This window comes from Micropterus dolomieu, linkage group LG14 (genome assembly GCF_021292245.1).
Source record: "Micropterus dolomieu isolate WLL.071019.BEF.003 ecotype Adirondacks linkage group LG14, ASM2129224v1, whole genome shotgun sequence".
Lineage (NCBI taxonomy): Eukaryota > Metazoa > Chordata > Actinopteri > Centrarchiformes > Centrarchidae > Micropterus > Micropterus dolomieu.
The window spans coordinates 7882316-7899141 of NC_060163.1; the positions used below are offsets into that span (position 1 = coordinate 7882316).

General features: G+C 39.1%; 1 protein-coding gene across 1 annotated transcript in view; it reads left to right on the top strand.

Annotated features, from left to right (window-relative positions):
• Window positions 1-16736, top strand: part of frmpd2 (FERM and PDZ domain containing 2) — a 36660-nt gene extending 19924 nt beyond the window's left edge. Inside the window, exons 16-29 of the mRNA XM_046069714.1 lie at window positions 1207-1381; window positions 1578-1678; window positions 2080-2142; window positions 2582-2689; window positions 3105-3221; window positions 5157-5338; window positions 5568-5666; window positions 6162-6255; window positions 6952-7037; window positions 11576-11774; window positions 14860-15074; window positions 15616-15682; window positions 15768-15950; window positions 16637-16736. Coding sequence (XP_045925670.1) covers window positions 1207-1381; window positions 1578-1678; window positions 2080-2142; window positions 2582-2689; window positions 3105-3221; window positions 5157-5338; window positions 5568-5666; window positions 6162-6255; window positions 6952-7037; window positions 11576-11774; window positions 14860-15074; window positions 15616-15682; window positions 15768-15805 — 1544 coding nt within the window. The 3' untranslated portion in view covers window positions 15806-15950; window positions 16637-16736. The remainder of the gene's footprint in view (window positions 1-1206; window positions 1382-1577; window positions 1679-2079; window positions 2143-2581; window positions 2690-3104; window positions 3222-5156; window positions 5339-5567; window positions 5667-6161; window positions 6256-6951; window positions 7038-11575; window positions 11775-14859; window positions 15075-15615; window positions 15683-15767; window positions 15951-16636) is intronic.
• Window positions 16737-16826: the final 90 nt, after the last annotated feature.

A 16826-nucleotide genomic window follows, 5' to 3' on the forward strand; every position in this document is an offset into this window, starting at 1 on the left:
AAAATAGGTGTTTATTTAACTACACTTTGTCTATTTGCATCTGTAGATTTCCTAAATTCACCAAAAGTTAACATTAGATGGTACCTCATTTGCATATTTAAACAAACACATCAGAAAACTTGTAATACAAAAAATTTATTGTCATAATGTAAGTAATTAATTGGGAAGTTTCATGGTGATATTAGTTCAAATATTTAAACATTTCACCTTTAAAAAAACTATAGCTTTTTGCATGTATAATTAAGTTTCTACTGCATTCATTGTCTAAATAAAAGCTTTTGATCTGTTGTGTTTAGGTGTACGGTAGGACCTACTACCGCCCTGACCAGTATGTCTCCAAGAGCGTGATGGAGAAACGTGCCCTGCCTTACATTCAGGGGGAGCTGCTGCGACTTCACACCAACAACGCTCAGATGCTCGCCGACGAATCAGAGCTTGAGTTTCTCAAGGTAGCAAGATATTTCATAATGAAAATGAATATCTAGTGGTTTGCACCTATACCACTATGACTGCTCTAGTATCATATGAAGTATGGTTACCACTCTATTTATGCCTGTAGGTGTGTCAGCAGTTGCCTGAATACGGCGTGTTGTTCCACCGTGTGATGCGTGAGAAAAAGCCTTTAGAAGGGGAGATTATTCTCGGGGTTTGTGCCAAAGGAGTCATCGTCTATGAGGTTAAAGATGGCTGCCGATCCACTAGTCAGAATTTCCACTGGAGGGAGACAGCTACGATCTCCTCTAATGTGAGTGCAGTCATTCTTTTATCATTTAATCAAATCAAATTTAAATGACAATGAAATTGTTGTAGTGGCATTTGTTATTTTTCTGCGCGTCTTATCTTTCCTTTGTGTTCCTGCAGAGGCGTAAATTTGTAGTAGAGTGCCGGGGCAGCAAGAAGAAGTACACCTTCATCACAGAGAGATCCAAGATAGCCAAATATCTGTGTAACCTCTGCTCAGCCCAGCACAAGTTTAACAATGAGATGAACTCTCGCCAGCTCAGCCACAGCCTGGTCTCAGGTCAGTTTCCGACTATTGCCCAAGCTGGCTTTTGAGTTGTGGAACTCGTCAAAGCTTATTGCCATTTTCTGTGGACCTCAGAAGACGTTAGTGAAAAGATGAAACTGAAACCCACTCTGCTGTTTGGTGACTTTTCTTGTTGACCATTTCCACTCCTGTGTGTGTTTCTTTGCATTCACCTCCAGAGGACAACATTGTGCAGTATGCGGCAGCGTGTCGCGCTCAGAGCAGCCGGCTCAAGTCCATCTCCTGTTCAGAGATGCCACGGGATGACAGCGGTCTGACCACGCCTCAGGACGAGTCCCTGAACAAGCTGTGTGATGACGTCGCAGCCAGGCTCGAGACCCGCATTAAACAGAAGTACCTGTGCCTCAATGAGCAGAAGTACCTTGTTTATCCTCCAAAGCTAGCTCATGCTAATTTCAACCACTTCTTCTTCTGCTTATTCCAAACAAACCACCTCAGCAGACAAATCACTTCCTATTCTCAGAGGACAGAATTGTGTAAGATCAGTCAAGCTCTACTATCACTATCGTTTTCTGTTTTTCTTCTGCAGTACCTGCTCCAGCAGTCAGCGCAGCAGCACTGGCATGCGTTCCCCAGCCTGCTTTCAAAGGAGTGGCTCTGAAGCGCCTTCCGGCTCCCCAGCAGCCAAAGGTATGATCAAGCATACTGCTCACGCTTTCTATCTAATGGCAAACATGTGACAGATGTTCTAAGTCAAGTCCACAAAAATTATGTTAGTTGTTAGGAGATTGCCACTAGTTGACCTCTTTACACTTTTTGTGGCCATCAAATGTCCTTCTTTGCCTGCAGATGGGATTTTGTTTCATGAATAATTCAATGTTGACCATAGTTGTGGAATGGTGCACTTACAAATATTATATAATAATATATATATATTATTGCCACCCCACAGTGTGATTTTGATTAAATGTGGAAAAATGATGCGTCTTCTTATTGATTTATTGTATATGTTAGGAAGAAGCCAAGTTTTCCTTTTAAATGAGTTGTTGAGTTTTAAATGTGTTATTCTACTTTGTGTCTTACAAAACTAGGGCCACCATCAGAGAGAGAGGTCATATGTGTTTCTTTAAAGAAAGACCCGAAGATTGGCCTCGGTAAGCATCAACAGAGAGACTGTTATTAAGGTATTTTCTGACCCCAAGAAGAATTGGATTCAACTGTTGGATGCTCTTTTTCATTTCATGTACAGCAGACTTGCACTAATCTACCGCCAACAATGGCTATTACTATCATCCCATTACCTTTATTTTCAGTATGTTTGAACTATGTTCTGGTACACATTCATGCTACTGTGTCTGTTTGAATTTGAGTGCCTGTGGTGTTTTCCCATCACAGCACTTTAAAACTTTCCAAGCAGAATACATTGACAAACCTCATAGGATAAATGTTTAAAATGTTTTAGACCATGTAAGTGAATGAATAAATGTTTTAGACCATGTCAGCACACTCACAGTAGGTATGTGAATTGATGAATAAGTCATACACTTACTGAAAGCTGTCTTCTTGACACATCTGTGGGATGTGTTGATACAGGTATAGTGATAGTGGGAGAGGACGCTGTGGGGCATTATGACTTGGGCATCTTTGTTGCTTCCATTGTGCCTGGTGGACCTGCTGATAAGGATGGACGCATCCGACCAGGTGGAGGATTTTATTTTATCCTTATGAAACTAATAAACTTTGTATGTGAATGTTTCCTTTCACATTTAGAAATCAAACTTTGCATGTATCATTTCAATTTTCCTCCTTAAAAAAGCCATTGATTGGTTCTGTTTAAGTGCTTTCAATTATTTTGCAAGGGTAGGTGTAACCTTTCAAATGTTGGATACCTCATTTTGAAGAACACTGCATGAATGTCCAGTCATCTGGTGATAGGTGTTTTGCTTTTGAATTCACTCAGCATCTTCCTCCATTTTAAGAAAATGGATGCAGGGAATGTGTAGTGCAAAGGAGGACAGAGAGGGCCTTTTGGGTCACACAGAGGTGGTGGGGAGGTCTTCAAATTCCACTGTTCCACCGGACACCAGCACCATTTCACAGTGACCTTTGCCTGCAGGTGGTCGCCTGATCTCTCTGAACCACATCAGCCTGGAGGGCGTCACCTTCAGTGAGGCAGCAGAGGTCATTCAAAGCTGCCCTGAAGAGGTGCAGCTCATTATCTCACAGCCAAAAGGTGCTTGTGTGTGTGTGTGTGTGTGTGTGTGTGTGTGTGTGTGTAATGACCCTGTGGCTTTAACCCCTGCCCTCTTTTGTTTGCGTGTAATGTTAGTGATTTAGTAATTCATCAACATGCAAAAATGAGATTTGTATCTTTCCTTTCGTTTCTTTGTATTGCATAGTGCCTTTTTGTACCTGGGTGTTCTGTTTTGGTCTGTTATATGCAATAATATGTCAAAAATGTGTATATTTATATTACCATCCCACTTTTTTGTCTTCGGGCAAAATGTCAGTTTATGTTGACTCATTTTGCTCTAAAGGGCATAAACAAATTCCATCCTCCAACTCTCATCATACAATGTAAGGCTTCAAGTTCTGATGTTAAAACACATTATGGTCCATCTGTCCTTTCGTTACATTTTCAATGCTAAAACAGCACACGTCACAATGATGTAGCTACTTGGGCAAGAGTAAAGTTTGTATTCTTTCAGATTCAGATAAATTAAAATACACTTATTTGCATTCTTGCTGAGAGTTAGATTGATACCGCTCTTGTGACTTTTCGTCATATATGAAGCTACAGCCAGCAGCCGTTAGCTTAGCACAAAGACTGGAAACATTGGGAAACAGCTAGCCTATTAAATACAACCTACCTGCATCTCTAAAGCCAAGTCCTTATTGGCAAGTCATGCCACTCGTCAGCCATCTTGGTAACGCCTCCAGGCAGTTATAACGGACTAACAAGACCAAGCCCCTATCTGAATGAATGGAGAGAGAGCCATAACTGCACTTTCACTGGTTACAGGACATAAAAACTGATAAATATCGCTGAAAAAGTTTGATGACTTTGCCCCAAAATAAGGTGGATCACTATATTTGACCGTCACAACCCAAGCGAAATTACTCGTTTCACTATCAGAATATTATTCATTCGGTTGATAACATTTGAAAAGTCTATAACAGCCGCACATATACAACTTTACCCCCATTCACGTTAGCAGAGGGATAAACCTGAAGATAGCCTCCTTGGCTGGCAAAAGTCAACACAGTGGACGGGGACACCTGTATGCCCGACACAGTAGTATAAGCTTAATCAAGCTTAACAGGCTTTCCCTATAGTTTAATTGAGGATTCTTTAAGTGGCATGTCTCCTCTATTAAACATTTCTAGTAAAGCTCACTAAATAAGACATTATATCTAATAAAAAAATAAATAAATAAAAAAAATATCTGTATTATAAAAAGGAAGTGTACAGTAAAAACACTGTTTTACTGGGGATCATGTGCCTGATTATTTCTTGGTGGGAACCAGTGTAATGTCATGTCTCGTTTGTTTTATCCACACAAAAACAACAACTAGCTTGTTTCCTCCCTTCAGTTTTTATGCTAAGCTTAGCTAACTGGCTACTGACTCTAAGGGAGCAATATACTACAAAGAAGTGCTTGTCAGAAATCCACATACACACTTTCAGATTACGTGGGGGCTGTGTCTGACCATTTACTTTGGGACAGCTTTGCGGAGACGACGAGTCAGGGTTTGACCTTCTATCTCTGGCTATTTTTTTTTTCATTCTTGACACAGCTATTTTAGTCACTTTGACTGCAAACAACTGACACTGAAAATGTGTGGGGTTATTCGCATATTTAAACAATATCACGTCTCCCCTCTCTCAATAACAGCCGGCGTTGAGTGTAGCCGTTCAGAACAGCTATAAAACCATTTGACAGCACACAGTACAGACATGATGTCTGTACAGTAAAGTGAGATATTGATCTACTCATCTATCTCTGGGCAAGAGAGTGAATAAAGGTATTTCCCAAAACTATAAATTCAACACGTTCAAACAAGGAAAACCTGAGATGAATAGTTGGTTACTCTCATGGTGAATGAACATTTTCAAAATGTTCAACTTCAGTATTTTGGGATATAATCTTGTCGTTGTTTTCCACAGTGCCCCTCAGTCCCATCAGTGTGCGCTCTTCCATTTTGAGGAATTACGAGTCCCAGACCATGTTGATGACAGACAGCCGATCAGGAGACGATAGCTTGGATGGGACTGATTCGGTCACGATGACGCGGAAAACCGGCAACAGGCTTCACGTCCCACGAGAAGTACGAGTCCTCAGTGCACAGGTAAAATCATGGTGATGGTATCTTTTTTTAATCTGTTAAAGGGTATTTTTCTAGGCTCTACATGGTAAACTAACAGCTTAGCTGCTTAGTTTTTACTTGTGATAATATCTGGCCTATTGCCCCTTGTGTACTGCCAATCATCTTTAGGGATGCATGGATCAGTGAGTAGGTGTGAATGCAGTCAGCCATATGGTGAAGTAAGCGTTGTTTCTGTCTGCGTTGCTTTCAGGACAGCTGCTCTTCGTCTCCATCTCTAAACTGTGTGGGGCAGGGGGAGATCACTGTGGAGCTCAGAAAGATATCAGGAAGTCTGGGCATCAGCATCTCTGTGAGTTTATGACAAATTTTGTAAAAGATGTCATTGTGAATGGTGGAGCCTGAATGTTACATTACTGTACACTAAACTACTGATGTTGACAGCATATAAAGTTGTCTTAAAAAAGTGTTTTAATAAAAATTCTGGTTGCATCCAAAAACAGTGGTTGTGGTGTCAGTCTGCAAAACTCAGTACCAATCTAATTAATATGTCTACAATGTAGGAGTTTGATCAAAAACATTAGGTTAAGGAGGGTAATTAATACAGTATCTCATTCTTCAGTCTGCTCCACCCAAATTTAATTAACAGCTGACAAAATTATAGAGAGAGAGAGGTTGGTCCATGCTACCTCACTCACACTGATCACCGCTGCACTATAAAATGTGCTGCAACAAACTGAAATAACAACCTTAGGCGAAACAGGTTATTTGCACATTGTTTTCCCTCCTACTCATCAGTATAGCACCGATATGTTCTGAATGAAAGTTTGTGTCATGAATCATTAAGGGTGGTGTCAACACTAACCTTCGTAATGGAGGAGTCTACATCAGAAGCCTTGTTCCAGGAGGGGCTGCGGAGAGAGACGGACGTGTACATACAGGTATTACAGCTTAATAGCAAATCAAAACAATGCTAAGGCCTTATGTGCTTGTGAAGAATAACCTTTTTAACCTGGTTATGGATCTGTGGGCAGTCATTTGAAGCATCTCCATTGTAGTCATTTATTGCATTTATTGATTTCTTACAACAATGAAGCTCCTTCATACAGATCTGCGTATTTGCTACAGACTCACTCTGCATGGAAAGCTCCAGTTGTTTCCATCAGAGTCGTTTAGCTCTTCTTGAGTGTGATTATTGGATTGCAGGTTTATAGTCCACCCATCTAAAATTAAAAAGTCTGATGGGAACCTAGAAGTTCATATAAAGAAAAGTAAACACAGGCATACAGTACCAATAATGACTAGCATGTTAGACATCACACTCGGATGAAATTGTAAATAGGAAAACAAAGAACACAATGTAGGGTACAAATTATGTTAAGTTGTCTGAATTGCTTTATTGTTAAATCAGAGCACACAGCAAATTACTATATTTAACACTACCCCCGAACTTAGCTTGTGTGAACCAGTGAAGCACTCACTGAAATTCAACACATTTATTATTTCAAGACTGATATTACAACGTGGAAATACAACACAAACACAAACATCTGATGTAGCAATGTAAAGAACTGAAACAAGTAGAGGAGGAAAATATAATTAACCTGTTTATTTGTCCCAAACATTCTCTATTATAGGTGACAGACTGTTGGAGGTGAATGGGATTAGCTTCCGGGGCTTCACCTACAATCAGGCTGTGGAGTGTCTGAGTAAAACTGGGGAGGTAAAGGACGATATGTAGCTTATTATGTTAGCAGCATGGCTAAAAAAACACATTTTAATTTGTCCAATGCTTTGCTTTCAGGTGTACTTTGTGAGTAGTGCTACTTAGCAAATGCAAACTAAGATTGTCAACATGGTAAACATTATACCCGCTACATGTTAGCATTGTCATTGTAAGCATGGTAGCATGCTGACATTAGCATTTAGCTAAAAGTTCCACTGCGTGTAAGGACAGCCTCACAGGGGCCCTAACATGGCTGGAGATTCTTAAACTGTGTCTAATTTCAGATACTTGTGTTAGTACCAATCAGGAACCTCCCGGTCTGAAAAGTGAAGCTAATGCAGAAGTGCCTTAAACTTGTATTCTTTCCAACGGCCAGCATGGGCAACTCCACTGGTTACAAAAAGATTTCCAGTTCCATAAAAAATAATGTGACCCTACTTCTCACTTGATTTATTCAGTAAACACTTTCCTAATGAGTTTATGGTCTCAATCGCTAGTATTAAGTCTTCTTCAATCCAACATAATGTTCATTTAGTAAATGATGGTCCCATTTAGAGGAAAATTAACATTAAAGCAGGGGATAATTTAGCGGGACTACTTGTTTTTGACAAGTCACAACCACGGCGACATGTCAATCAGGCGAGAATGACTTCATTCCACTTCACTGTGTACATTGACCAGCGCTGTTGAAAAAGTTAATCAGGAGTTGGTTGTTCATTTTTCCAGTAAGTACGTTTTGTTTTAAGCCTGTTTTGCGTTAGCCAAAATTAGCATCCTGGTGTAACTCACAATTAATGTAAATTACGGATGCACCTTGCTAACCAAGCTAGCTAGCGCCACCGTTTCGTCCCAATATCGTCGCATCTGGTGCCTGGTAACAAAAAATCTAAATGGCAAAGGCCAAAATGCCAAATTCGAGGCTTTAAAACAGCAGTCCACAAACCAATATGTGACGTCACGCTGACTACGTCTACTTCTATTATACAGTCACATACATGTACTACACTGTGTACACTATGTACTTACTTTCGTAGTGCATGAATATCAACAGGGTGTTGACTGTGCAGTGTGCCCATTGCAGAGTATTGTCTTCAACATTTGACTGCAGTTGCTGCCTGTCAAAACATATGCCAGCTTGTTTGCTTATTTGACTTCAATTAAATTTGATTAAAAATGAATAACAATAACATACTTTTTATTTGCGTTTGTGTGCAACTGTCACCGCTGCAGCTTCCTTGGCCGCCATTTTCACAAGTTTTTTTGCTCTGTAGCCAAGGTGGCAGCCATTAAAGGTGAGAAGTGTCCAGCTTTTTGACTGTGGAAGTGTCAGTGCCAAATCCGTACTGCCAGATCGGTTCTGTACATGGGCATAAGTGCTTCTGTCAGTTAAAGAAGGTTACTGCAAATCAGAGAAACGCAAGCAGAGAAACGTACAGAGATAACGTGGATTCGTCTACTGCAACAAGAGAAAGACACATTGCACACAATTTCTATAGATCCTATATTTACTGGGAGAAATGCCCAAATGTGAAATAATTGCTGCAAAATAAGTCTGGAAACTCAGACTGATAAATAATTATACAAATTTTCAAATTATTATTATTTTGATTGTTTGATATTTTAGTAATTGTTTTGTTTTTACATTTGACACTGATTTCTTTTTATTTATTTATTATTTATTAATTTTTATCAATTAATATATTTTTTTATTCTTTGTCTATTAATATATACACACACACACACACACATGTTCACGGTATTATCTATTTATTTTTATTTTAATGTTTAATATATTATTATAATAACACACACGTTACTGTTTCATTTATTTATTTTATTAAAATTTGTTATATATTTTTATTTTTTTAACACACACACAAACACACATATGCTTTAATTACTTTACGCTTTAATTACTTGTTTAATGAAATGTATGGGGTTGATTGTTCTTATGTAGTTTCTATGATGCTTTGGCAATATTGTTGTTATACATTCATGCCAATAAAGCTAATTAAATTGAATTGAATAGATACCGACCTGCAAGGGCAATGGCTTCACTTTGTGTTGAAAAGTGGTGGGGACATAAGGGCTCAGTTTAGGGATGTGAAGAGACACTTAGCTGGCAAGATATCACGATAAGCGATATTATGTTCACGAAAACTAAACAAAAAGATCCTTAAACAGTGTTTTAACATATCCTCAATGCCAAGATATATGAGTTGGGTGTCTGGGGGGACCTCTCGCAGGAAATTTTGATTATGAAACACTTCATTTCCTTCAACAATTTATGGTGGAAATGTTTTTATTTATGTAAAAGGAAACACAAAATTCAGGAAGCATTTGACATTTTAAAATTAGGGCTGTCAAATGATTAAAATTTTTAATCAAATTAATCAGAATTTTCAGTGGATTAATCATGATTAATCACTATTTGCAATCACACCTGAATCCTAACCATTTTTTTTTCTGAAATGCATACCAAAAGATAAATAAAAAGACATACATAATACATAATTTTCATGTCTGTTTATTAACACAGCCAAATAATTGTTAATAATTGTAGTTATTCACTGATGTCCAATGGTCTCCTGTCAGGGCGATATGATTTACTTGAGCCAAGACCTCTTTCCTTTTTTCTTTTTCGTTTTGATAGAGCTCGTGGATTTTTGTCATAACTGTGGCTCTTGACGGTGGCCTATAGGATGAGTCTTGACGCCACTTGCAAAACATCAATGAAACCTGAGTCTTCTACAATACTAACGGGTCTACAATCCTTTGCAATCCATTTTGCTATTTTGTTGGTCATATTATCTGAGGTTGATTTTGTTAATGGCCCGCGAAAATTCAGCGTGGTCTGGCGCGAACCACTTGCTGAACCTGACGACCCAGCAAACGCATGTTTGGCGTTGACATGGTACCTCAAGCTTAAACAGCTCCGGTGAAATTGAAACTCCTTGTTACAAATCTTGCAAATAACCTTGTACTTGTTAACTGTACCATCATCATTCTTTTTATATTTGAATCCGTCAATAGGCCCACTTTGCTCACCTTGCTCCATCTCGCCTCTAGCTCCCGTCCCAACCACTTTCCTGACCTGAATAATTTGTCACACTGCGCATGCGTGAAATGCGTTAAAAAAATTGACGTAATTAACGACAAACAACGAATTAACGTCGTTAACACGCTATTTTTGACAGCCCTATTTAAAATATATAAATATAACAGAATCTAAGTCAGTGCAGCTCTCAGTCATGTGTTGCTTTCAGATCTGTTTCTCCAGTAGATCGACTTTTCATGTAATATCATCCCTGCTGAGGCAACACACATGCAGGCATGATTTAGTCTTCCCTCCTCTTTTGTCATTTTCGAAGGGAGAGAACGGAAAACTTGGCCAAAAAGAAACTGTGACAAGAAGTTGTTAAAGTTAGGTTACTGGTTGTTTTTTTTTAGCTTAAGTTACTTTTTTGTTTTGGACATTGCACATTTGTTTCTTCTATATTTTAATTGCATGCTTTCTTAATGTGCAAATAAACATTTCTAAAGATATTTTCATTTGTTATTTAACTGCAAGCTATATTTCAGAATTTTTTAAAAACAAATTATGCTTTTAAAAAGTGATGGGGACAAAATCAGCCATTTCAAAAAGTGGTGGGTACATGTCCCCAGCGTCTCCAGTGTAAATGACACCCATGCGCAAGGGCGTCACTTTGTGGGACATAAGGGCTCAGAATAGGAATGTGATGATACACCAATTAGCTTAGCTATCATTACTAGTTAAAAACAGCAGACAAAGTTGTAAACTTAACAATATTACTGTATCTGACAGGACAGTTAACATTGTAAGCTAGCTTACTTCTGTTACATCAGACTAGAAAAAAGACCCGCCCTAAGCTGCCTCTGATTAGCTGTTGGGTTGAGGCATTAGGAGTGACAATTGGTTTTGCAGAGCCAGTTGTAAAGTTGCAAAGGTCATGCTAGAGAGCAGCAGAGTTGGTAAATAAAACGGGTGGCCTAAATGCTCTCTTTGCAATGACCGACAGCCCCCCCCACACATCTCATCGGATCTGCACAAATCAACAGCGAATTTTGCCGAAAGGTGAGGGGTTTGCATGCCTGTAATATACACCAGAGTCCATTTGGTAAACTACTAATTATGATTTACACCAGGGTCAATATGAAAACTACTATAGTTTGCCAAATATTATGTATTATAATATATATATTAAAATATAGACCCCAAATATTTTCTCATTGAATCCGCACAAATCACGTAGGTGACCCATTTTGGTTTCAAAACGGCAAATTTTGCTGAAAGGTGAGGAGTTTGCATGCCTGAGATAGAGATCCGGCAGGCAGCAGGGATTTGAAACCTACAACAAGTACACCGTTCGGGTAGCCTTATGGTGCACTTGCATTCCACTCTCATTCTTCTTCTCCCCTTTCATGCGGTTTTCTTGTCCTCTCCCTCTCCTTCCTAAAAGTTTTATCTCATTTGTGTTCCTCGCAATTACATTATTCCCTCTTTTCTCCTCTAGGTGGTAAACTTGGTTTTAGAGAGGGACTTGATGAGCCTACCCAGGGTTTCTCTCAGTGCAGACACCAGCAGCAGCAGTGTTTCCAATCAAAGCATCAGTCCAGCTACCAGCCCACTAAGGATCAACAGCCACTCGACCATCAGTACTCCTGCAAACACGATCTCTGACCGGCCTAGGGACTACAGCTTTGTCAATGATGGTAGGAAAACTCAGCATAGGTTTACACCAATGGACTTGAACTAAAATGCATAAAAGTGCTCCGACAAGCTAAGAAAGGCCAGGATGTCTTTCTGGGAACTGCTCAGAAAAAAACTGCAGAGCATTTGTGCTTTTGCAATCTTTCCATAATAAATACAATTTTGCCAATAGATCGATCTGCAGTTCTCTAAGAGAAACAGAACATTATGTCTCAAAACTTTTCTGAGGAAGAACCTGCGTGAAGTACTCTTAAGCTGTTTTGTGCTTCAATAGTCAATCATGCTAGTCTGGCTGCTTCAAGGCAAACTTTCACACACTTCCTTCTCTTCATCCTGATCTTCATTATTGACCCTGACCTTTTTCCTCTTCTTATCCAACTGGCCTCACCTAATTCTTCGGTCTGTCCTTCTATATCTGGCAGGCATCACAGACAGGATGATCCTGTTTTAATACAGAGTCAATGGTGTCCCTTTTAGAAGTTATCATCTTGGCAACCATTAACCGAAGACATCTGATGGCAAAATAGCCAATGTCCATTGACATCTAAACCTTCAAAATGTCCCTCCTACCCATTTCTGTACAGACCTGTATTGCTGCTCATTGTATGTACCTTTATGTATATATCTGTCACTGAATAAAGTTACTGAACTGAATTTTTAATCTATCAAAATGGTTTTATAAGTGATAAATTTTTCTGTTGCCTTTCATCATATCTACAGAAGGCTGACGAGGACATGCAAGTAATACTTCTTTTATATTAAAATAACAAGCCTTTATTTCCAGTGATGAAAAAAATACTATTCTGTGATCAAGAGAATCTGTTCTGACCATATTTGAGTTGACACCTATGGTTGACACATTTGTATTTGAAATCAAAAGAACTTTTAAAAACCAAACCGAAAAAATAACTCCTGAATGAATCCAACTGTTGCAAAAACTATAGTCTGCTTTAAGGAAAAGTTTAAAATTTTGGGAAATGTTTTTCTTGTTGAGGGTACATGAAAATACTGATACGACTCTCATATCTGTGTGGTAAATATACAGCTACAACCAGCAGGGGGTTAGCTTAGTTTTGCACAAAGGCTGAAAACTCTGTCCAAAGGTAACAAAATCCGCCAACTAAAACCTCTAAAGATCACGTATTAACTCGTAATATCTTCTTCTTATCTTTCTTTAATTTTTTTTACCGGTGGACAGAGCCAGGCTAGCTGTTTTAGCATGTTTCCAGTCTTTATGCTAACCAGCTGTTTGCTGTAGCGTTATATTTTATGAGATATTACAGAGGTAGCCCTAAGCAAGAATGGGTATGGGAATATATATTTTGGATAGTCCGTCTAGAGATAGTTTATAGAGAATTTGTAACAATTGTTTTACTTTGTCTGTAGATGTTTAACAGATTATCAGTAGAGTTCACATGACAATTCATGAGCATACCCTTGACAAGATGGGTCATTTTGTGCCAAAACCTAATCAAACCTAGAAAACGGTTTTATTTGTGAAACAGTTGAATTGTTGACTCTCAACCAGTATGCTATTGAAATGTTACAAATACTCTAATAATCTGTAGTCAGACAATCCAAAAGAAGTGTATTCTGTATTTCCCAAAATGACAAACTATTGTTTTTTTTAATTACTGAAAGTAATGTGTGAAATGTAGAACAAAGAAAAACTGTCTGTCCTTTCTAGTATACCTGCACCAGATTGAAGCAACGCCTGCAAGCTAGTTCAGACAGACGACTATTGTCTGCTGCAACTGACATAACCTTCTCAGTGAAACATGCTGCATGTCCAACACAAGACCCAACCTTGCACCATATCATCCACCTGTAGGTTCTGAATCTTATTTTCCCTGTCAGAAAGTTACTATTTTCACTCCCCCATCCCAGTGACCCTGCCTTGTATTGGTCTTGGCTAGTAGAACGCAGTTGTTAGTTTTATACAGGGGTTAATTCTCTTATGGCTCTTACTAGTATCTATGGTCACTTGTAGATCTCTTACTGTATTGATGCTTTATTGATGCTTAGTATGTTATTCCTCAAATGTAAGTCGCTTTGGATAAAAGTGTCTGCCATATGAGTACATGTAAATTGAGACAGCAGCCTACAACACCCCCCCAGCCTACGACAGAAATACACTCATCAGTGTCGGAAAAGGAAGGGATTTGATTAGGTGCAGCAGACCTTGAGACGATCACTGCCTGCGGCATCTTCTGACCACCTTGCCAGACCAAACACCACCGCAAGCAGTGCAGTCTTCCTGCGAAAAGAACCGGGATAAGAGCTAAACAAATTTCAGAGAGAGATTTTGATTATGCACTCAGAGAGTATTTTGCTAGTGATAACATTAGTACGCCGCCACAACACCAGCCGATAAAGCAACCTGCAGGCTAGCCAATCTACCAGCAGATCAGCCCCATGAGTCTGGATGAATTAGCTTATGTTTTACACTCAAGGCTCAAGCTTCATTAGCTAGCTTTGTCTGTGTTAGCAAGCAAGCTAATGTTTGCTAACATTAGCCAGCTAAAACTACAATATCCCAATATGTTTCACATGCTTTGCAATAATGTTAGTTTTGACTTTGGACTTTTGAACTGTGTTGGACTGTGTTATTGGCAGTGCCAGTAGTTTGTTGTTGTTAGTTGACTCAGTTTCTAAGCTAACATTAGCTAGTGTTGCACACTGTTGGGGCTGTAGGGGAGTGGACGAGAAAGCACTCGGGAGTGCGCATAAACGTCATGCCCTCTGGCAACCAAGAAAGTCAGGGAAGTTCTCGTTTTTAAGTTGCATTACAATCTGTTCACACATTGGCAATACAAGGTTATTGATACATGTAAATTGCTTCACGTTCTTACCTATGGCACCTTTAAGTTTAAATCTCAACAAGACAAAAAAAATTTTAAATAAAAAATTTTGAAAAAATAAACATCCTCCAATGAATTTTCTAAAATAAAAAAGATGATGAGCTCTATCTTTTTTCTTCCCTTCCCTCTGTTCACCCTTCCACTTCCAATTCCTTTTCATCCCTGATCGTTTTTCACCTCATCATTATTCCGTTACTGCCTCCGTCTTCCTCCTCCAAATCCTCAGACAACACCCAGGAAGTGACTCTAACTAAGAGTGCCAACGGCCTGGGCTTCAGCTTCATAATGTGCGAGCTGGATCCGCCAACTCAGGACTTCAGCAGCCTGGTCCGAATAAAGCAGCTTTTCCCCGGCCAGCCAGCTCAGCAGTGCGGCAGGATCCAGGAGGGAGACGTCATGTTGGCCATCAATGGGCAGTCACTGAAGGAGCTATCCTATCCAGTATGTGCAGATTTCAAATTAAGTTTTTTTTTCCATTTGTGTTTACTAATCTTATCAGTAACCCTTGATTTGCTTGATGTGATGGGACTTTTCTTTAATTTACTTATGAACTTAAATTCCCCATGGAAAATTATTTGGAATGATTTGCATGATGATGATGTTGTTATTGCCCTTTCATTAAAATCATATTGTCGTCTATCTCTAATATGATGCATTTGTATGGCTACATGTAATTTTTGCAGGGTAGATCAGCACGGCACTGGATCTGTATGACGAGCCTTTAACCAAAGCCGGTTCAATAGTCTGACCAAATATGCAGGCATAAATATTAATTTGACTTTTATTTCAACTATTGTGGGTTATTTTTCTCTCATGTGATGGTCTAAAATGTTGTTTTAATAGGATAGGTTTCTTCACCCTGACAGGAAATACTGATACACCTTTTTGTAGTTACGTGGCATGGAATTGATACTTTTTAAAATTATTGAAGATCTGCAGCATCATTATCATATATTATAAAAGTTCTCTATTCTTTCTGTAGAAGGTGCTAAAGCTGTTCAAGACTTCACCACATGAGGTTCGACTGACTCTCTGTCGGCCTGCACCAGGTACACACACATACACTAACATTCAGATGTACACATTTGCACCCACCAAACCTAATGTCCTCACCTGTTTGTCTGTTTTCTGTAGGGATCCTTCCTTCCATTGATCAGTTTACTGGGACATGAGTGATGTTGCAGTGTTACACAGCAACACTGTGCTTCCTGATCAGTCAGGAAGTGGTGATGGAGACTGAGGACAGAATGAACACTACGGGTGTTCTGATCAATGCATTAAGCTGATTTAATCGATGACCTCCAAAGCTGCAGAAAGGTCAGTGATCTTTCAAAGTATGACAGGATGATTTGACACGTCATGACCTTCTTCATTATTATTATTATTATTGACAGTCCTGAAGCTGTTGCTAAACCAAATCTTCTTATGTGCCATCAAGAGTGAGGACTCTCCAGGGGTTTTACATAAACAAAAAAGCTGTTGATTTTACTGAGTATTTGATAAATCTTTTGAAGAAATGTGCAATATGATCATATATCAATAGCAATGGCTCTTTTCGTGGCTGGTTATGCCTTGTTGGTTCATGGCAATGCATCACAGGATCATATCAAATTCAAGGGCAGAGAGAAATTCTGCTGACATGAACTTTTACATGATCTCAACAATCTTTCGTCTAAACCCAACCACTTTATAAATTAAATGTAAAGCCTTGGATCCAAACATTTTTTAATCTAATGCCTTTTCAACATATCGGGACAAAGAACCTCTACTTCTAAACCCAGTTTGATCCATGATTATGTGAAACCACAAGCAACCCTGACCAACTTTTAGTGCCTGTTCCTCTCGTAGCCACAAGGTGGCAGCATAGTGCTGCAAGTGACAACGCTTGTCCTCTTTGTATTGTAAACAGTAATCATCCCTGCTGCAGGTCTAACTTCTCAGTTAAGAGCATTTCATGAAAACACTAGGGAAGCTAATTGCGTGATTTTTTTGCTCCTCCACAGGAAATCCAGAAGAGTCATTTTGTTGACACCAACAGAAGAAGCCGTAAAATAATCATTGGTATACATTTTGTAGAGAATATGTTGCATCTTGAAATCACTAAGAAAATGGTGAACTGTACGTTTTCTGTGTGTTGGAAACTTCTGCTTTTGAGCGCCCCCCCCCCCCCCCAACCCAACCCAAGTTCACTGT